The sequence below is a fragment of the Drosophila arizonae genome, chromosome X (genome assembly GCF_054131065.1).
Source record: "Drosophila arizonae isolate 15081-1271.41 chromosome X, UAZ_ARI_1.0, whole genome shotgun sequence".
Taxonomy (NCBI): domain Eukaryota; kingdom Metazoa; phylum Arthropoda; class Insecta; order Diptera; family Drosophilidae; genus Drosophila; species Drosophila arizonae.
The window spans coordinates 34,228,467-34,251,677 of NC_142927.1; the positions used below are offsets into that span (position 1 = coordinate 34,228,467).

Sequence of the window (23,211 nt, forward strand, 5' to 3'; positions counted from 1 at the left end):
AAATATGATAAACTCGTACTGCGTATGGTATACACGAGTCTACGGGCAAAATTTCTCTCTAGCTCTTAAAACTTCTGAGATCTAGGCGTTCATACGGACGGACAAACGGACAGGGCTTGACTCAGCTCGTCACTCTATGGGGTCTGCGATGATTCCTTCTGCCTGTTACACACTTTTCAGAAAGCCATTATACCCTGATTTTCCATTTTCAATGGGTTCAGGGTATACAAGATAAATGAAAGAGATACCCTGAGACAATCATCCCATACTTCTCTGATCCATACACAGCATAATCACACGCACTCATTGACACTTAATTGTTACGCAAATTTTCTTGTAGATAAATTTTGTATACCCTGAATCCATTGAAAATGGGAAGTGGGTATAATGGCTTTCTGAAAAGTGTGTAACAGGCAGAAGGAATCATCGCAGACCCCATAGAGTGACGAGCTGAGTCAAGTGAAATGTATGTAACAGGTCTCCTAGTCTAGTAGTCTCGACTAGAGCCTTACTTGTTTTTGTCTTACCATATATATATTTAAGTGCGTATATTATATATTAATTTATAAGAAAATATTTAGTTATAATATCTTCAATTTTTTTATACTCTCAACAGTACAACTGTGCGTCCAAGCAATACTGTGTCGGTTTCAAGTGGACCACCAGGTACTGCAATAGGTACACCATTTTCCGGCTTAGTACCGTCGGCACCCTACAGTGCCGTGTCTGTTTCATCAACCACGCTAGCAGCGACCACGTTACCAACTTCACATTCAGCTCTTCCTGTTACGGGTCATGGCATATCCTCCTATACCACAAAGACAGGGCTCTGGTTAAGGTATGATATTTCGTATTAAATTATGTGATACATAATATATAATATAATTTCAGCCAATCAGCTATGCAGCCAACAGCAATGACTTGTACGCCATCCATTCCAACTGTTACTAGTGGCAATGTTCGACCACTTCCCTCTCCTTTAAGCTCAGGTGTCATAGGAGCACTAGGTCGAGTTGCTGGAAATGCTACTTCACCTCATGCGGCTCATTCAACTGCGAGCAGTGGACATGCTCCAATAGCAAACTTTCAGACCACATTTTTTGCTGCCCCCCAAGCACCATTACATTCATCTTCTTCTGCGAACATTTCAGTTGGAAGTAGTATCAACTGCACTGTTTCCCATATACCTTTGGTGTCTTATACAACTGCCGTTATTGCAGCAATGGCTACAGTAACAACCACGACACCTTCTATCAACACAGTGGGTAATACACAATCGACTGTACCAACTGTCTCCACAGCTGTTGCGTCTACACCACATCCATTTTCTGCAGAATCTCTCTTCCAACCAAGTAAAAGTATGAATGTCTAACATAGTAATCTATTGCATATTAAAATAATCGTGATATTCTATCATTTTATATTTCCTTTAAATAGACGATCAGGCTGACTTATTGCGCCGTGAGCTTGACAGTCGATTTTTAGATCGTTCTGGCTTATCCCAGCCATCTCCATCGTCGTCTTCAACGTATTTGCGTCAAGATTTGCATCATCAACATCAGCATACGCACCTGCATCAACATCCACAACTTTTATCTACAGCTCCAATGTCCTCCTCATCTACTGTAATGCCGGTTACGCCGCCGAATCCAACACAAATTTTTCCTCCACCGTTATTTAAGGATATACCTAAAATTGCTGCAGTCGACCAACAGTTCTATCGTGCAAGCATTGGAATTCCCCCTGGTTATACGGGATATAATCCAACAGGGGTTTTGCACAATGGCTTGGGTGGCCCAACGCCATTTGTGCCACCTAATCATTTAACTTCATTTGCACCAAAGGTAAGCACACAAACACGAAAGATATTTAAATGATGTATACATTTAATATACATATATTAATTTAGTCAAGTAAAAGCGATCAACCGTGAATCTTGCATATTTATATGCATAGTAGTTTAAGAAATAAATTTTTTGCATGTTTGAGGAGGGAGTGAAGGGGGCTGGGTCATAACGAAGATGAAAACTCTATCAAATAAACAAGAATCTATGTTTAAAATTTGGAGACTAGCTTTGAAGAGGTTGGAGATAAATAATATCTCCTTTTCTATAAGGTTTTTAATTCATATCAATTAAAAGTTTTGAAAACATACTCGATAAGCGGGTTGTATATACGTACTTATAACTGCAAGTGTGTCAATTTTTGCCACCTTACACACACTCAATAAAATTTGTGTGCCGGTGTCACTCATTACTGGCTCAGCAAATCATAAACACTCACTCATGCAGGCAATATCTGGCTGTCCCTCACAACAATGTACCGTTTTCTTTTTGCTTGTCACCCAAGTATTTTTCGTCAACGTAAGAGAAAAAGCGAAAGTGTGAAGAGAGCAATGGGCAATAAATAGAAGTAGACAAATCACATGTACATATGTCACTTAAGTGGTTTACAGGCACCATGGTGTGTGTGTTAAAGTAACGGTTGTTTTGATTTTGCACTAGCTTCTTTTTAGCTTCCTAAATTGAAAATAAAATAAATCGTGTTTTTATTTCTCTTATGTCAAACTTTAATATATTTAGTTTGATAATTAAATTAATGCGCTGAAGCATTATGTTTATTTAATATATTAAATGAATGTAAAAAAGTTATTTTTGATTTAAATATTGTTTTTTGTTTTCTATTTGTTCCTATTGTGCCCACATTTCCAGCAGCAAGTACGTAAAAAACAACTCAACCGAAGGAGTGCACAAAAGTAACTTTAACATCGGCAACACACACACACGTTGTATGTCTAAATTTTTGTGTATCTCTTTTCACCCAACCTTCTTTCGACGCTCAATCGCCGGCATATGCAAAAAAAACTACTAACTAGCGATTGTACGCATTTGTGCGGTGGTTGAAAACATCCGGGTGTCAAAATCACTCAACATTTACCCGGTGCACCTTAATTACCGGTGAATTGTTGCAGTTCTCTGGTACTTATCAAAGGAAAATTTCATGTTTCTAGCTCAAATTTCATCTGGGAGCGACGTGTTCAAACCTTGATTTCCCATTTTCAAGGAGTTCAGGGTATAATATACTCAATTTCATGCTCAGAACGAACAAGTAAGAAGGCTTTAGTCGAGACTGTTCGACTAGATATTACCCTGAACCATCCAAGCTGATATTCTAATCATTCTACATTTCTTTTATGCACACATACATACAAGTGCATCCCAACCCGCCCGTGCTCTGCTAACTGCGTAATGAGCAGCGACTGCGCGTGGGCTGCGCTGCAGTGTGGGCAATATTATGAGAATTTACTTCTTGAATAATTTTTGTAAAAGGACTATCTTCATGAAACTTTCAGAACGTGATCATATGGTTATAATATGTGTACATTCCAAAGCAGTAGTCTCTAGTACTTGAAACACGTTTTTTTACAAAAGGGGCGTCGTATCTAAAATCTGTAAATTACAAAATGTTTGAATTTATCAAATGTCAATGTTATCAAAGGTAAATCTGAAGTCCTCAGGTCAAATAGTGTTCAAATAAAGCTGAAAAAACAAAATCAATTTATTGATTATTCTTTTAAATAAAAATTGGATGAGTTATCGAAAAAATATGATAACCTCGCACTGCGTATGGTATACACAAGTATGCATTCAAGTCTCTAGCTCTCATAGCTCCTGAGATCTAGGCGTTCAGGCGGACAGACGGACAGGGCTGTATCGACTTAGATCGTCGCCCTGTTCAAGAATATGTATACTGCCTGTTGTATACTTTTCACAAAACCATTATACTCTTCTTTCCCACTTTCAATGGGTTCATGGTATAAAAATTGTTGCAGAAAGCATCAATCTGAGTAGCAGGATTATTTATTGGATGTTCGGTTTTTTAATTTTCACTTGCATATATATATATATGGTATACTTGAATTGTTTATAAAACAAATTAGTCAGCAGGATTTTTTTATCGAGTAATACAATAGCTAATAATGAATATAGTTGTAACTTTGATCGTTTTTACTGAGTTTTTTCCCACAATCTGAAGTACAGTTATTCAATTTGGCATAATATTTTCAAGCTTGCTGCCACTTTACCTGTCGCCAACCATCCGCTTTATCAGTAGCTAACATTTAAAAATTTGCATAAAATAAAAATATCAACGTTTAGCTAATAGGCTTATCTATTTCCGTAATTAGAAAACAGGACGTTGGAACGCTATGCACGTCCGCATTGCGTGGGAAATTTACTATCACCAAAATAAGCAGAATTCAGAAAAGCCCATGCTAGCCGGAGGTTCTACTCTTGGCAACAATTGTAGCATTGGTAACTCAGGAACTTCTAGTGTACCTAATAACACAAATAGTATGATCAGCACCACGGCCGTCGGCTTATCTGGAAACAACAGCGCTGCTTTACCCACCAGCGGAGCCGTGGTTGTGGCAAGTGGATCTGCAGCTTCAGTCAATATGAAACCATTGCCGTCAGTGACCCTGAATTCAGCATCGCCACACCTCTTACATCGGTCGTCTGAACTTACGTCTGTTGCGGCGTTTGCCAGATCCCCATTTGAAGCTTCACCACTAGCTGCAAGTTTTATTGGAGCACCACCTAGTCATATCGGTAAGATTTTACTGAAACAATTAATTTAGCCATGCTTTTATTTATAAAAACTTGACAGGTACAGCTGTTTCTCAATTTAGTCGATATGTAGGATCATTTGGATTTGCCGGCCTATCACATTTTGGACGAGATATTTCATTGAGTGGACATTTGGATACATGGCGGTAAGTTTATTTTACTATTTTTTGCGTGAAAATTTTGAATTACAAGGTGCTCTATCATACAATTTTACTAAGATACATACTAAAGTACAAAGTTTACTACATTTGCATCGAAAATTCGATTCAATCGTCTCTATTAAAAAATACGAGATAATAAGCAATAATTATTTTTTAAAAATTGTTTTCAAACTATAAAAGCAATAACTAATTTAAAAAAAAAAAGGCGATTTGAGTATGCTATAGCAGTATATTGTCCGACCTACAACAAATTTCAAGTCCCTACCTCATATTGGCTCTGAGATCAACATGTTCGTACAGATTGGCATGGCTTCATCAACACAGCTCAATCAAGTATTTCTTCTGCGCAGCGACTGCTCTTCGATATATTTTTTTATGGCAATTCTTTGTTAAAGAAATCATCGTTAAGATGGGCTTTCAGAATCTACCTATCTATCTACCTACGAGAATGTCATAAAACCAATTTGCCAAAGAACAAATTTATAGTATTTGAAAGTTTTTTGTTATTAAATTTGGGGTAATGAGGGCGTATTACCAAAAATCTAAAAATTACAATACGAGCTCAAATTACATAAACAGGTATACATTTTCAATTTCGAGACTCTAATTTTTGTGGATTTAAAGATCTCGGCTTTCATACGGATATAGAATGATTTTGATTTCAGCCCATCGTAGGCTTCAGGGCATATCTTAGTTGATCAGCCTATACTAAAATCCTTTATTAACGATAGGAAAATTCTCTAATATGTGGTAGGTATCCAAAATTTATAAATTATAAAATCTGTGTATTCATCAAATGTATATACACAGTAAATATAAACTCCTGAGGACTAATACTATTAAAAACATAACCTAACTTAAAATTCCAAATCTATCTATCGATTATTCTCGATAAAACATAAATCGGACAATTTGTCGAAAAAATATCATAAACTCGTACTGTGTACGGTATACGCATGCAAAATTTCTCTAGCCTTATTTCTTCTGAGATCTCGGCTCTATTGACGCAGCTCGTCGACCTGATCAAGAATATATACAGTGTACCAATATTGTCTTCGTACAACTGCAACTTTTTTGAATAAGACATATGTATAGTCGGTAACTAAACAAAGTTTGGATACAATTTCCTTATCTTATTTATTTATCAAAAAGGACGCGTTTTCTATAAAGTCCTATAAAGTCTTCGTACGCCGTACTTTCCTAGAAGTTTAGGTGCAGAGAGAAAACGTAAATTATAACGTTTGTTTTCCAATGTATTTATTTGCGTGCTCGGGCATACATGCATAAAATTTTGCAAAATTGAATCGTTAAGTGGACAGATATTAATTAAATATGCCGGGCAAATATTTACCTATAGACTAATTTTACTTCGCGCGTGAAAAGAACCGGAGATGCACTCCAACCAAAACACACACTCAAGACAGTAAGGCATGGCGGTGGTGGCTTTAAAGTATGGGGCTGTATGACTGCTGCTGGTGTCGGAAATTTCGACATATTTGATGGGGTGATGGACCACATTAAATACATTAAAATGTAAAAAAAAAAAAAACAAGTAAGAAAACTCTAGTCGAGAGTGCTCAACTAGATACTACCCTGAACCCAACTAATATAAATGCCCATTTACTATGGCTAAAATTTCAATTTCGATGTATTTAAAAATATAAATGAAATACAAAACTCACTTAATAAAATATAAAAATATTTTGAACCAATTAAAAAAATTAACATAAGTTGCACCGATCGGGTTTCGAACCGCGGACCGAGCGTTATGCCGCTAACACACTACGTCACCTCACTTTCGGAAGCCGTTTTGGCAAAACTGAAATAGATTCACTGCTGCAGCGCCATCTACCAAAACTAAACCAAACTAACAGCGGCTATGACTCAAAGAATGTTCCACAAGAAGTTTGAATGTATGTGTGCACACGTATACGATGCTGTTGTAGCTGCTCCACGTGCGTTTGTTAATTGGCCAAATATTTGATGATTATTAATTAATTTTTGACAGAATGGAATTTAATGAAACTTGCAGCATATGATCTGAATATGAATATGAATATTTGAGAAATTTAAAAAAATGAAAAATCATTCACAATTAGCTGTAGTGGCATCTGACTTGAACTTGAATGTTTTTATTCGATAAAAACATAACGGGATGATTTATCGAATTTTAAATGCAAACTCGACGGACGGACAGACAGACGGACAGGGCCAAATCAACTCAGCTTGTCGCCCTGATCAAGAATATATATACTTTGTGGGGTCTGTATATATATTCTTCTGCCTGTTACATACATTTCAACAAAACCATTATACCCTGATTTCCTAATTTCAATGGGTTCAGAGTATAAAAAAACAAGTAAGAAAGCTGTAGTCGAGACTGCTCGATTACGAGATCCCCTGAACCCTTCGAACAATAGATATTTCAATCATTTTTCGCGTCTTTCTGCTTACACAAGACACACGCACACACACGCATACACACACACACACACACACACACACAAACACCCACGCGTAAGCATGCATGGTCTGCAGTGTGTGCTTGCTATGAGAACTTAATTGTTTAATAACTTTTCTTGTGAACATACGATCTTCATGAAACTTCCAGATTATGATAATAATATAGATATGCATGTATTTGCTAAAGCACAAGTCCCTAATATTTGAAATACGCCTTTTACAAATGTGATGATGAGGGGGTGAATTAGGGGTGGGGGGGTAAATTTTGACAATACCCGAAATTGTATAAATTGCATATAAGCATACATAAAAAGTAAACATATATGAAAGTTAGCTTTAAAGATGTAGGAGATATAAATATTATACTGGTTTTCGATAATGTTTTTAATCGATAACAAAATAACGGGGCAATTTATCGATATTTAAAGTAAAACTCGATATGCACGGACCTAGGAAAAAAAATTTCAAGTCTCTAGCTCTTATATCTTCTGAGATCGACGCGTTCAGACGGACAGAGCTAAATCGATTCAGCTCGTCGCCCTGATCAAGAATATATATACTTTGTGGGGTCTGCCACGCCTCCTGCCTGTTACATACATTTAACATAACCACTATACCCTGATTTCCCATTGAAAATGGGTTCAGGGTACATAGCCCTGTTCGTCTGTCCGTCCGTATGAGTACGTCGATCTCAGAAGTTATAAGAGCTAGAGAGCCGAAACTTGGCATGCATACTCGTGAGTACCATACGCAGTACGAGTTTGCTTTATTTTTTTCGATAAATCGTCCGATAACTTTTTTATCGAGAATAATCGAACAATTGATTTTGTTTTTTTTAGCCTAATTTAAACAATGTTAGACCTGGAGTCTTCAAATTTGCGTTGTATATGAAGTTAATCGATACAAAGATTTTGTAATTTACAGATTTTGGATACCACGCCCGCTTCTCCCCCAATCCGTAAAAAACGCATTTCAAGTACTAAAGCCTTGGAATCTACGCATATATTAACTATATGATTACCCTCTGAAAGTTTTATTAAGATCGTATGTCTACAAAAGAAATTATTCAACAAATAAATTCTCATAATATTGCCCACAATGCAGCGCAGCCCAAGCGCAGTCGCTGCTTACTGCGCAGTTAGCAGAGCGCTGGCTTATACGTGCGTCTGGATGCACGTGTATGTATGTGTGCATAAAAGTGCAGAGGGTTTAGGGTATCTCCTAGTCGAGCAGTCTCGACTAGAGCCTTCTTAATTTTTTTAAATTAAATTTTAAATTAAATTGTGAAATGTATATATCTGCCTGATAAATACATTTCACAAAACCATTATATCTAAATTCCCATTTTTAATGGGTTCCTAAACCGTGAACATAATGAACATATCGAATAGTTGTTCATGTATGTCCATATATGTACGTTATTTTGTGTATAAGCTTAAGGCTTTTAATAAGCTAAGTAAGTTTTAAGCTTGTAAGTTTAATGACGCAGGGATAGGCAATACCTACTATACTTTTGATAGTACAGTGAACTGATTTTTATGTATAATTCAGTTGAATAAGACTTAAGATGTATAATCACAAAATTTGTGCGTCGTTTAAGAAAATACTTAAATTAGAGCAAGAGAAAAACAATGTAGAAGAGAAAAACTGGTATTATTTCTCGTCAATGATCAAATCTAAAAATACAATATGTTCTTCAAAACTCCCGACTTCTTCTTCATACTAATTTAATATGTTAAGGCTTGTTTTCTTAAATATTCGAATAAGTATTAACGTTGCAGTCCGGCATAATACGGTCCATTTGCCACGTCCCCCCATTTTGTATATATATTAAGTATATTTGTGCAAATCAATAGTGGGTGCTAACAGTTGGTAAATTTCGAGTTTCTAGCTGTAATTCCGTAGAATTCCCGATTTACCACGCCCCAATGAGCGTAGATTTATCGTAATATAGTACATATTCAAAATTTGGAGTCCCTAGCACTAATAGAGCTCAAAATATAGCAAAATTAGACGTAATCGCAACGTATTCCATAGTCGACGCAGTCACTTAATATTTAGTCAATTCTAAGGCTGATGTCAGAGTAGCCGCGATAAGCGATGCGATAATATTGAGCGACAATATGCGAGAAAGCTCTACATGTACATGTAATCGCTTAAAACATGTCAGGGTACAAGCGAAGCAAGAAGAGAGCCAAAGCGACAAAGCATTTCTGAAATGCTTCAACTAACATGATTTCCGGCAGATCGTAGTCTATTCTCTGGTTTGTCACGCCAATAAATAAAAAAAAAAAAAAACAGAACAAAACTTTCAGAGGGTTCATATGGTTGAAATGTGTGTACATTCTAAAGCATTAGTCTCTAGTACAAATTGGTGGCGAAGGGGGCATGGTATCCAAAATCTGAAAATTACAAAATCTTTGTATCCCATAACTGTATATAGTATATACACAGTAAATCTAAAGTCTCCAGGTTTAAAAGTGTTTAAATTAGGTTGAAAAAACAAAATAAATTTTTCGATTATCATCGAAAAAATATGATAAACTTGTACTGCGAGTCTTGTGGAATAATGCCGTGGAAGATTAAAAATAAGCTTCAGGCTTTTGGCTATATCTGACCGGACTGTCGCACCGTAGAACATTACTGCTTGGAATATTGACCGAAACAAAAATATTTAGTTTTCTATATTTAGTCTCGAGTTTCGTAGATGTCGTTTTTTATGTGAAATTTTGCTTGGTGTAATGCACAAGAAATGTATAGTTATGCAGGCATTTTCACTCTTTAGTGCATTCAGTTCATTCAAATATGGATGACACGCCGCAAGCTCATCGCTCTGATCTTTACGGTGGCTGACTCGCTTCCTTATGTTGCATACATTTTCATACGAACAGTTAGAGCGATAGAAATCGGTATTTGAAGCATGTATGAAGTCTATAAATTATCGAATGAAGCGTAACACTTATAATCCTAGCGATAAGAATATGTAAGAGGGGAACGCTGAGTCTTACAAACTCAGCGATAGGACAAGAATTATTATTATACCAATGCTGAACCTTACAAACATAGCAATATACACTAGTTAAAAAACAAGTAAGAAAGCTCTAGTCGAGACTGCTCGACTACGAGATCCCCTGAACCCTTCGAGCAATAGCTCTTTCAATAATTTTTCACACACGAGCACAAGCAAAAACCGAAATTGTATAAAATGCATATAAGTATACATTAAAAATTTGGAGACTCTTTAAAGATACAGGAGATATAATTTTATAACTGCTTTTCGATAAGGTTTTTTATCGAAAAAAAATAACGGGATGAGTTATCGATTTTTTGTGATAAACTCGATATCCGCGCTGTAACTACGGACATTAAAAAAAATTGAAGTCTCTAGCTCTTATATCTTCTGAAATTGACGGGTTCATACATACATACGGACGGACGAACGGACAGACAGACGGACAGGATCAAATCGACTCAGCTCGTCGCCCTGATCAAGAACTTTGTGGGGTCTGCCACGCCTCCTTGTGCCTGTTACATACATTTCAACAAAACCATTATACCCTGATTTCATATTTTCAATCGGTTCAGGGTATAAAAAATAAAAAATTTAAACATGAGTCTAGGTATATATACCTAAGCTCAGAGAATAAAAATCCATACTAAACTGTCATGTTTCTTCGAGCCAGAAGAATTACAGTAGAATCCGATTATAACGACTCCACTTATCGGTATGGTTATAGCGACGAAAACTCTGATCCCCAGACAAACTTTTAGGAGCAAACTTATACGGTTATAGCGACTGACCCTTGAATGCATAATGTTTGTAACAAGTGTTAAATAAAGTGCGAAACTGTTAACTGAAGTTGTGAGTAGATGCACAGCACGATCGACGATGGAAGATTTGTGACAACATTGAGCAGGTTATAGAAGGAAATAAAATCAATGGGATAGGAGACCGGAAGCATCAAAGCAATTAATGTTTTCATCAATGAAGGTCTCAAGAAGTTACCAACGGTCTTCTAGTGGTTCTTCAGCATAATTCACAACTGGAAGAATATCAAGGCCTGTTGGCCTGTCAACTGTTGGATGTGCTGGGTTAATATTGGCGATGCAACGCCAGCGAGAGTAAAGACACCGTGGTTCGATTAAAGGTTTAATAGAGAGTAAAGTATAAACTGTGTGAAATGTGAGTTAATGGGGCTATCCACAGACGGATTTGTTACACGAACATGTTTGCCGAGTTTGCCTACTAACTATGCGAACATTTTCACGAACATGTTCGCGAACATCATTTTAAAACAAATCTCGGACTGTGAACATGCCAGCGGAAGAAAACAAAATCGTGATTAATAGCAATGAATGTTTATTTAAAACAAAAGACTTTGCGCCTCTTTTTATTTTTTCCAGTTCCCGCCTGTATGCAGCGTCCAGACAATTTTTTTTGGCTTTGACCACATTAACTGTGGCGTTTTCTTCGGCAACTTTATATTTTAATTATAATTTGTCCCATGATTTGTTGCGCAACTTTTTATTTTGATAGTTTTCGCTTTTATTTTTTCATAAAGCCGGCTCATTTTGAAAACAATCAAGAAATTTTCGATTCATTTTGGCCTAATCTGACTGTAAGAAATATTGCTAAAAATGATGTTCGTGCGAGCACTCGAATCCATTGTCGAACATGTTTGCACGAACATCCATAAGATAGAAACATTTCTATTTTTATGCCAACAGAAACGGCGAACAAAATTTTCGTACGAACACTCCTATCCACATTCGAATACTTGACGAACACAACATGCTCGTGTAAAAAATTCGTCTGTGGATAGCCCCCTTTACACTCTTTGTATGGGGTTGCCAGATTATATGACTGCTTATGTTAATGATAGATTCAATTACATTTTTACAAATAATCCTTTTTTCATTTAACAAATATTTTTCTAGGAAAAACCAAGTAATTTAACAAAAGAGTTATGCTTGGACTTGTGTATAAATATGGTCAGAATATTAGCTACGTTACAGTTTGTATTGAATCTTTAGATTCTATATTTTCACAAGCAGTGTGTTTATGATGCACTGGATTTTGGTAGGAGCTTATATAGTCACCGCGATTCATTATTGGCTTTACATCTGTTGACCAACCGATCTCATTAAAAAATCTTTGCAAGTAAACTGCTTCCTTTGCAGCTATCTTTAACGCAGTGCTTCTGTGCTGCCTAACGAAACGACACTCTATTTTGTTGACGAATACACTGCCAGCTAGGAAGAACGCGTAGCCACTGATATTGGGTTTAATTTACCTTTTGCATTTATCGTCACTGCATTCAACTTGAAAGCCTGGATCAAGTGGTGTGCTGACTTGCCGACATTTGCTTATGCCGTATGTTTCCAACAATCTTTGGATGGGTGATTTCTTGTATAGCGAAATTGAACCTAGTTCACCGTCCTTCTAAATTTCCATACCTAGGAAATTGCCTATAGGGCCTCCATCGTGTATCTTAAACTTCGATGCAAACTAATTAATCATTGCTATGTCTTCTTTGTTTGGACACGCGATGATTAAGTCGTCGACGTAGACGGCAATATAGCTAAATGTTTCTTCTTCCGTTTACCGTTTGTATGCATCGCTTTTGCATTTGCCGAATCCTTTCAATAACTATCCAATTCTCCGTATCGTACAGACTTTGCGGTTTTTGAGTACATATTTATACTCCTTTCATGTTGCCTGGAATTGTCTTAGCCTTGTCCAGAGGAAACCCGCGACATCCGAACACTTTACAGAAGACTTCCGATTATTGCACATTTAGAAGGGTGTGCCTGCATTCAACGCATCTGTTACGCAAATACATAGCAGTAACAGCCTCTGCCCACAAAACACACCAAGCTTTGCATGTGTAAGTAGACTGTTTGCCATTTATACTATGGTCCGGTTGGCACGCTCTGAAACGCTGTTTTGCTGTGGTGTATTCACATTACAAAAATCTGTAAACTCCTTGTTGACATATTTTGTGCCATTATCGCTGCTTAAAGCCTGTTTGGGATTCCGCAAACCTTTTAAGCATCTTGCATTTTCCAAAAACTTGGTTTTTCGCATTCAATTTAAAGACAAATATTTTGCGCGAGTAAGCGTCAATAAATGTTAAACATATTGCCACCGATTGATCTGATATTCATCGGTCCAAGATCCAAGATCATCACCTAAAACCAAATAAGAACTATGGCAGTGGCTGTTGCATGGTTGGGCCTGCAAGTTGGGCTCGGGAGTTGGAAACTCAGTTTTCATTGATGGTAATATGAACAATAACATGTACCTATCCTTTTTAAAGGAAAATTTGCTCCAAAATGCCGAAAAACTGGGTCTAGAAGGGCAATTTCGATTGAATCAGGAAAATGACCAAAAACATAAACCGGGTATTGTCCAGTCCTGGTTGATCTGGAGCTGTCCAAATGTGGTCAATCCACTAGCCCAATGGTCATACCTAAACGTTATAGAAAATTTGTGGGCAAAATTGGGCGTGGCCACTGTCAATGCTGTTCTTTCGATTTTGTTGTGTGTGAGTATAGACTTACTCTGATTTTTGATTTTTACAGAATCATATTTCGACAGCTCAACGCGCGTAGGTTTTGCTTATAATGAAGCTTTCCCATGCTTTAGGTAAAATAGCATAAATACCTTTAACTCGTCGTTTAGAGTTATATTTAATTATTCCAACAAATGAATTGCTGCATGTTTAATGAATCAACTTCTGATACGCTCGCTTTTTCTGAATCGGCAAATTGCCAAATCTCTTCGGCTTTTGTGCACTTTTTAATAAGCATTAGCTGAAAAGGCTTCATGTTTAGAGTTATATATGGGCAATTCTCTAGTGGCGAATGTGACATTCGTACGTTTTTGAGTTTAAAAAAACGAATGCCATAACATTTTTTTATTTTGACGAATAGTGAATCCTTTACCTCTTGATTAGCTCTATAGTTGGTGCTAAATCTGACTTTAGGCAAATAAACAGTTCAATCTGAGATTTTAGCGAAACCTTAAGTGACAATTTATTACGAATAATTTTAAATTTTTAAAAATTGGCATATCTTTACAATGTTTTTTATTTGATTCAAAAATATTGAGTAGGTTTTTTTAGTTTTAATCAGGGTCGAAGGGGACGTGTCAAATGAGACATTTTTTCCACCATACTTTTTTTTTTAATTTTTTAGTAATTTTACATGAATAAAAGCATTAGAAATGATTTTTAATATATTCAATTTATTAATTATAATAAAATATAGAAAATTCGAAGTATCATATTTCAGTGCATAGTGTCTCAATAATAAGAACAAAATGTGTAATAGAAATGCTCATGTTCATGAACATGCATGAACATAAAAATATGATAAGTAGGGGAACGTACGCGCCATGCACTCGACAGCTAGCATAAAATAAATAACATATGTTTCAAGTGTGAGCTGTCAAACTGGGCATAAATTATGACCCTGACCCTTAGCGATTAGAATACTTAAGAGGCGAGCGCTGAGCATTACAAACTCAGCAATAAAATAATAATAGCTAATAAACCAATGCGGAGTCTTACAAACTACGCGATAAGTTAATAATATGTAATAGACCAATGCTGAGCCTTACACACTCAGCAATAGAAGCACTAGATTTAATGGTTGAAATTATATATGAGTCTGGGTATAAAAACCCGGGCCCAGCAGAATAAAGATTCAATACGAAACTAAACACCAACATAGTAAAGTGTATTCGTTCAGCTCAAAACAGAACTTTTGCACTTATTCGGTTTTGGGTCTCAATATTTCGAGATGTATTATGATAAAATGTAAAATGGGCTTATATTAGTTAAATTTGATGGATTAGTTATAAATATTTCGAGATGTATTATGATAAAATGTAAAATGGGCTTATTATAGTTAAATTTGATGGATTAGTTATCAAAAAATATGTTAGCAGAACATGCTTTCATTAACTTTGAATGTTTTGGCTGCGGTTGACCTTTCAGGAAAAATGCCCATATGCTCTTGCCTTCTTATCATCCTTGTACAATTTTGCGGCTGCTGCATCATCGTGTTCCTCATATTTTTGACAGGCAACTTCCCATAAGTCGACCATTTCTAATACACTTTCCATGGCCATATGCTACGCGCCGTAGTTACTTTCAAGCTTTTCAATTTGGTACGACATGTTTTTTGCATGGATGGTTAATTCGCGCACGATATTAACTGTTGATCACTCAGCAACAAAGAAACTGAATAGCGGTTACTCTGAGCCCATAACCAATCTTAGATGTGCTGGGTTAATATTGGCAATGTAATGCTAGTGAGAGAGTAAAGACGCTATGGTTCGGTTAAAGGTTTAAGAGTTTTAAGACTTAGAGTAAAGTATAAACTCTGTGGAATGTCAGTTACACTTTTTGTATGGAGTTAGCAGATTACATGTCAGCTTATGTTAATGCTAAATTCAAATACATTTTCAACAGTAACCTGCTCTAGGGGAAGCCTCTACATGAGAGGAAACATAAGTACCAATAGAAGAAGAAGATAATAATGTGAAAGTAGCGACAACAAAAACATTATGAGCAAAAATATCAATGAACAAAAGCCTCCTACTCGAAGAAAAGTATCAGATTTTTACATCCACAAACACATGGACACATTCAGGTGCGTTATGTTTAATGAGCGCAGCCCTCTCATACTACCAATATATACACGAAAAGTCTTTGCTACATGAAGTTTAACCGGAATGGAATAACCCAAATCAAAACGTCTGAGCGCTAGCGAATCTGTAGAAGAACCGCTACAATCGGTTGCTCACTGATCAAAGATGAGGTGAAAAATATTTATGTTGATAACATTAAAATTATTTTTTGAAAGAAGAAATCACTATGGATAAAATATAAAACATACATTTATCAATTTTTAATGTATACTATATATCTTACTTCTGCACATGTACATGCATATCTTTAAAATTATTAAGTGCGTAAAAATATGAAGGCTTTGATAAAAGTACATTTGACCTATAGTCTTTTTAAACCCTGAACCCATTTTCAATGAGATGGTTTTGTTAAAAGTATGTAACAAGAAGAATGGGCTTGGCGTACCCCATAAGGTATATATATTCTTGATTGATTTTGTTTTATGAAGAAAGTACATTCACAAGAAAAGTTATTAAAGAACGAGAGAGCTCTAGTCGAGACTGCTCGACTACGAAATCCCCTGAACCCTTCTAAGTATTGATATTTCAAATATTCGCGTCTTTCGCACACAGGCATACATAGTCATGACTGAATAAACACGCATGGATTGCAGTGTGGGCTTACTATGGGAACTTAATTATTTAATAACTTTTCTTGTCGATGGACTATCTCTATAAAACTTGTAGATCATAGTCCTAACATGTGCCAAAGCACAAGTCTCTAGTATGTGAAATACGCCTTTTACAACGTAGTGAGTAGCGGCGTGGCGCTCGATGGAGAAGTCGGGGATTCGAATCACGAGCGGCGCAGCTGATGTTAATTTTTTTAATTGTTTCAAAATATTTATATATTTAACCCTTTATATGGCCTTGTTGCATATCTGCAACATACCGTTTAAATGGAGTTATTTCGCAACGGGTATAAAAAAAGTGGTATGAGAATTTTTTTTTGTCGTCAGAAATATTCGTTTTTTCAATTTTTGAGGTTGGTTATACTATTCTAGATGTCTTGTAATACACATTTAAATTTCCCGCCAATTTTGTGAATTGTGTATATGGTGTCCAAATTTTATATTTGCAAATGTTTCTAATGAAGAAAATTTTTAATTTGCGAACAACTACTTGTTAACAAAGGTAAATATATTCATAATGAGTTTGTCAACAAGTTTTTATACCCTGAACCCATTGAAAATGGGAAATCAGGGTATAATGGTTTTGTGAAAAGTATGTAACAGGCAGAAGGAGGCGTGGCAGACCCCATAAAGTATATACATATATTCTTAATCAGGATGACGAGCTGAGTCGATATATCCCTGTCCGTCTGTCCGTCCGTCTAAGAGCTAGAGAGCTGAAATTTGGCATGCGTACTCGTGTATACCATAGGCAGTACAAGTTAATCTTATTTTTTCGATAACTCATGCGATAACTTTTTTATCGAGAATAATCGAAAAATCGACATTGTTTTTCAAGCCTAATTTGAACACTTTTACACCTGGAGACTTCAAATTTGCGTTGTATATAATGTTAATGGATACAAAGATTTTGCAATTTACAGATTTTGGATACCACGCCCCCTTCGCCCCCAATTTCCAAAAATTTTTTGGAATATTGTTCACATTGCAGCGCAGCCCAAGCGCAGCCGCTGCTAACTGCGCAGTCAGCAGAGCGCGTGCTTATAAGTGCATGTGTATGTATGTGTGCATAAAAGAAGTCCAGAATCATAAGAATATTAGCTTGGAGGGTTCAGGGTATCTCCTAGTCGAGCAGTCTCGACTGGAGCCTTCTTACTTGTTGGATTTATTGTTGTGCATTGTGAGTAACTCTTGAATATCGGTATTGTGTAATTGTGTGTTGCTATGAGTCACCGGAATTTGTTTTGGATTGTCTGATGTGCTTTTTGTTCCTCTTTGAGGCCAGGAATAATGTCCACAAAGGGATGACACCTTCGGAAATCACAAGATTTTTATTAGCTTGGAGAGCGAGGACGATTTAGATTTTTCTGCCAATGAGGAAAGTGACAGAGAGAAAACAGAGAAGATTTCCATGGTACGGAGGAGGAAAACATTGATGACCAAGATGAATGTGCTGACGTTCATGTAACCATTGCTTCAAATAGCAATATTAACCAAAAAAGATCTCTGCTATAGAGACAACGCAATATGCTGGAATACTTCCCAAGGACAAAGCATGTCGATTCAACAAAGCCAAAAACGAATACGTAGAGATTGACCGACCCTTTGCAGTAGCACAATACAATAGCTAGATGGGAGGTGTTGATCTGATTGACAGCATGAACGGAAGATATAAAATTGTACTACGAAGTAGACGCTGGCAGGTTCGCATTTTTTACCATCTACTCGACTTGACAGTCAGTAATGCTTGGCTTTTGTGAAACGGCAAATAAGGCAAATGTATCAAGCACTAAGCTCTAAGGATCTGCCGACTTTCGGATAAATATTGCAGATGTGCTGATAAAAATTGATACCAAATCAATAAGGGGATAAAGAAGTTCTATGCTCGAAAACGAATTACAGCAAAAACAAACAAAGAGGTCCAACTCTACGCGTGCCAAATCGAATGGTACGGCAGGATAAAAGTCCGACATTGGCCTTTCTGAGGTGAAAAAAGAATAAGGTGCAAGTACCCAAAGTGTACAGGACTCTCACAAGTAATGTGCGGGAAATGTTAAGTGGCCTTTTCTTTCAACAAGAGAAACATTTTTTTTTTTTAACTTACCTTTAATTAAAAATTTAATAATGTTTAAGTATATCTAAATTAAAAATTAAGTTTTTCTAAATACCCAGAGAACTATCAGTAATTTTTTTTTTTTTTTTTTTGGCTTAAGCGCATTTGTTGCATATCTGCAACAAATCCTTTTTCCTTTATAAAATCGTACTGAACCAAAATTTTGGAAAACGAAGAAAATGTGTATTTTTATACCCTGAACCCATTTACAATTTATACAATCAGAGTATAATGGTTTTGTTGAAATGTATGTAACAGGCAGAAGGAGGCGTATAACTGGCCTTTGATAAGGTTTTTTATCGATAAAAAAGATCGGGATAAGTTATCGATTTTTAATGATAAACTCGATATCCGCGCTGTAATTACGAACATTTAAATAAAAATTGAAATCTCTAGCTCTTATATCTTCTGAAATCGACGCGTTCATACATACGGACAGACGGACAGGGCCAAATCAACTCAGCTCGTCGCCCTGATCAAGAATAAATGTATACTTTGTGGGGTCTGCCACACCTCCTTCTCCCTATTACATACATTTCAACAAAACCATTATACCCTGATTTCCCATTGAAAATGCGTTCAGGGTATAAAAAGAAAAAGTTTGTTCCTCCAGATTTTGTGATAAAAGTTTTGCCTTCTAAAAGAAATTTAGTGTAACGAATCATTAATCTTTATCTGTTTTAATGCCAATCTACAGATCCAGATTACCTAGTGAATCCGAAGAAAAATTAATAAGCTCTTACTCGAAAACTAGACAGTCAAGGAAAATGAACGAACAACAGAGAGTATTATTTGACGAGGTGGTAAATGAGGCTATCGATCGGAGAGACGCGCAGCGGGAAGCCTTACTTGAACAAATTCTTATCTTAATCAATGAGAAGTTCTCAGTGTAACAACACCTGAAGTAGAGGTTTATGAGAAAGTAAAAGTCGTACCAGGGGTACAATGTGACATGACTCTAAACATGGTTAAATCGCTCCCCGAATTTGACGGGAAGCCAGAAAATTACGTTTCTGGGCGACAAGCCGCTAGTGCAGCTTATGAGCTATTCGAAAACCACGTAGGCAGCGTGAAACATTTCCAGACGGTCGGTATCATTCGCAACAAAATAAGAAGCAACGCAGATGCAGTTCTTGCTTCATTCAATGCAGTACTGAATTATAAAGCGATTATCGCTAGGCTTGACTTTACGTATGCGGATACGTACGCTGCTGTATTAAATGAAAGCTTCAGAGGTGAAGCACTTCATACCTTTATCTCCGGTTTAAAGAAAACTCTCAGATGGGCTGCTTTCCGGGCTCAGCCAGCCGATTTACCAACTATATCAAGCCACTCTCAGGGCTATCATATTTCATGCCAGTAGATAAACCACTTCACGTAAAGTCAATACACGGCCATACTACAACTTACGTACTTACCACTTACCAAAATTACTTATGACAGAACTTGAACATATCGAAGACTTATTAGCCACCATTAGAGTGCATCATAGACAGGCGCGGAGTATAAACCTTCTGGGGCTCACACAGGTAATTGCAGGCACACCAGAATTCGACGACTGGGAACAAATTAAGTTTCGACAGACGCTACTGACTGGTAGACATAAACTCAAAATTTCAAAATAAAATTAACGAAAATACGCGAATTATAAACGCTATTCACAAAACAGATGATTCAGACCCAAATTATTTATTCGAAATTCTTATGTCAAGAAACAGAATGATTATCACAAATCTGGAGAATTTACTTCTTAGAGTTAAATTAGCTAAAGCAAATTTAATCAGACTGCTGATTTTGTATAGCAGTGATATAAAAGAATTGGCAAAAGAGCACGCCACAAATATAAGTATAGCAGATATCTTAAAAGTATCTAATACACTGCGCGTCATCAGGTTAGCGCCTCCCTTTACACTCAATCTCAAAGCTGAATAAAAGCTAAACCATCACAGCTTCATCTTTAAATTTTTTTTGTATTATACTACATCTATTAGTCTTTAAAATAAAAAAAAAAAAAACAATGGCTACTGTATCAATAGGGAATCATTTTTAATTATTTTTTTTGTAAAATGTACAAAACATATGTAACAAAAATTTGGTCATCAGATTAGCGCCCCCTGTGATAAATTCAATTTATTTAAGCTAATGACCAAAAATAACACCTGTATTTTAAGCTATTATTATTTTAGTGCGTAGTGCCGTTTTCAAAAATTCGATTAGGAATGGAATTATAAAGTTGTTCAATATTATTAAAGGATATGGTTGACCAAGCGTGTTCAGTACCTTCGATTAACTCTGTCTTTGTACTATAATGCTTTCCGGACTCATATACTTTCCTGACCAACCATCCCTAGACGTTTCCAATGATATTAAGGTCGAGTGAGTATGGTGGCCACTCCATGAGATCAATTTTTTTGGCCCTGAATCCAGGACTTCAGGGATCGGGCGGTCTGAATTGAAGTATTATAATGCTGGGAAATCTAATGCCGGTTTTCAGACAGGTTATAGAAATGCGGATTAGCATTTTTAAACACGATGTTATAGTCCTATGCGTGCATGCGCGATGTCAAAAATTGAAGCTTGCAAGTGCTGTAGTAAGATATTGATACCTAGACCAATTTGTAATTTACAGATTTTGGATACCACGCCCCCTTCTCCCCCAATTTGTAAAAAACGCATTTCAAGTACTAGAGACTTGTGCTTTGGAATGTACACACATACTCACCATATAATTACGCTCAGAAAGTTTCATTAGGATCGTACAAAAGAAATTATTCAATAAATAAATTCTCATAATATTGCCCACACTGCAGCGCAGCCCAAGCGCAGTCGCTGCTTACTACGCAGTTAGCAGAGCGCATGCTTATACGTGCGTGTGGATGCATGTGTATGTATGTGTGCATAAAAGAAGTGTAGAATGATTAGAATATCAGCTTAGAGGGTTCAGGGTATCTCCTAGTCGATCAGTCTCGATTGGAGCCTTCTTACTTGTTTTATTTTGCGTTGGTTCATTTATCACGAGAGTGACCAACTCAGATATATCAAAAAATCGAAAAATATATATTAGATATTTGGTCAACAAAAATATCCCGATATAAATATAAATATCGATATATTGATATTTCGACAGCCCTACCATTTTTCCTATTCCCTTGCAATATAGGAAAAAAGACCGATATTTTTGCACAAACTCTAATAGTAAAGCTAGGAGGTTAAAACTTTTCGTACACTTAAGGCAGTCTAAATTAGAATTCCGGATTTTTATTTAACGATTCGACCACGCCCTCACCCTGCCTCTTTGGTACTTATTAATTCAATCATGAGTGCCTTAGAGTCTAATGCTTAGACATAATTTTAACTACTATTTAACATAAAGCTTACAGCACATATTTTTAGATAAAAATTATAAAAGTAAGTCATCATATAATACAAAACTGTAAAAGTGTATGACAATCCAGTTTATACCCTGTAAAATTAAAAAAAAATTAAAATTACCAACACAACTCATCATGTTTATCTTCGTCTTCCTTTTAAATTTTCGGTTTCGCTTATTGATATATAATATTGATATATAAACATGATGTGTTGTGTTGGTAATTTTATTTTTATTTTATTTTTTTTTTTAATTTTACAGGGTATCATCTGGATTGTCATACACTTTTACAATTTTGTATTATATGATGATAAAAAAAGTGTCTTTCAGTGACACAGTCAAAAAAACTCAGACAGAAACTGTTTTTGTCGCGTCTGGCTTAGCTCTCTCGCGCTCTGAGGGAGATAGTTGTTTCTGTTTTCGTTTCCTCAAGTCAAACACTGATCGCGATTGCTGCGTTCTTTTTGTATGTATGTATGCGTGTATTTACATGCACACGAAGGCAAAAACATTTTCTGCTGAGTTTGTTAGTCAAAGTGTTTTTTGCTGAGAGGCTTTGTGTGAGGGAAAATCGTGTTAGTTTTACGCGACACTCATGTGAGAGCGTCACACGAATGAGTCATCGCATTGCGTCTGAGCGAAACAGATGCTAAAGAAAACAGAGAGTGACGCTCAGAGAGAGACGTGTCTGCACAATTTTTTTTGGTTATGATACGAGAAAGAGAATAAACGAAAAAACGCTCAACTCTCATTTGCAAGCTCTGGTTTTATGTTTTGTGAAGACAAAGACAAACAAACAAAGACAACAAAAGTGGATCAGATAATTTGAATGCCCATTAACTGGTATACTGGTTACACTAAATTTGGACAAAAATCGAAATTCTATAAAGTACATATAAATCTACATTTAAAATTTGGAGACTCTAGCTTTTTATTTTTAAAGGAAAACTCGATATGTGCGTGGTATACACGGACCTAGGGAAAAACAATTTCATTTCTATAGCTAAATTCGACTCAGCGCAAGTAGAATTAATATATTGTGCTTTCTACCTACTTGCCTATTTCGTTTTTTGCATGCCTTCGTACTTGTGCGTGTGAACAAATAATACGAGTACTATGACAGGGTATGGTGATTGATTTGGTCTC

At 36.2% G+C, this 23,211-nt stretch overlaps 1 protein-coding gene across 14 annotated transcripts in view; it reads left to right on the top strand.

The window, feature by feature from the left end:
- tay (tay bridge kinase) overlaps window positions 1-23,211 on the top strand; it is a 49,108-nt gene that overhangs the window by 20,966 nt on the left and 4,931 nt on the right. For 13 of the 14 annotated variants that reach the window (XM_089474952.1, XM_089474945.1, XM_089474943.1 and 10 more), the window contains exons 9-13: window positions 617-838; window positions 892-1,358; window positions 1,438-1,844; window positions 4,187-4,610; window positions 4,669-4,774. In XM_089474952.1, coding sequence (XP_089331078.1) covers window positions 617-838; window positions 892-1,358; window positions 1,438-1,844; window positions 4,187-4,610; window positions 4,669-4,774 — 1,626 coding nt within the window. The remainder of the gene's footprint in view (window positions 1-616; window positions 839-891; window positions 1,359-1,437; window positions 1,845-4,186; window positions 4,611-4,668; window positions 4,775-23,211) is intronic. The other variant, XM_089474955.1, reaches the window with a different exon arrangement.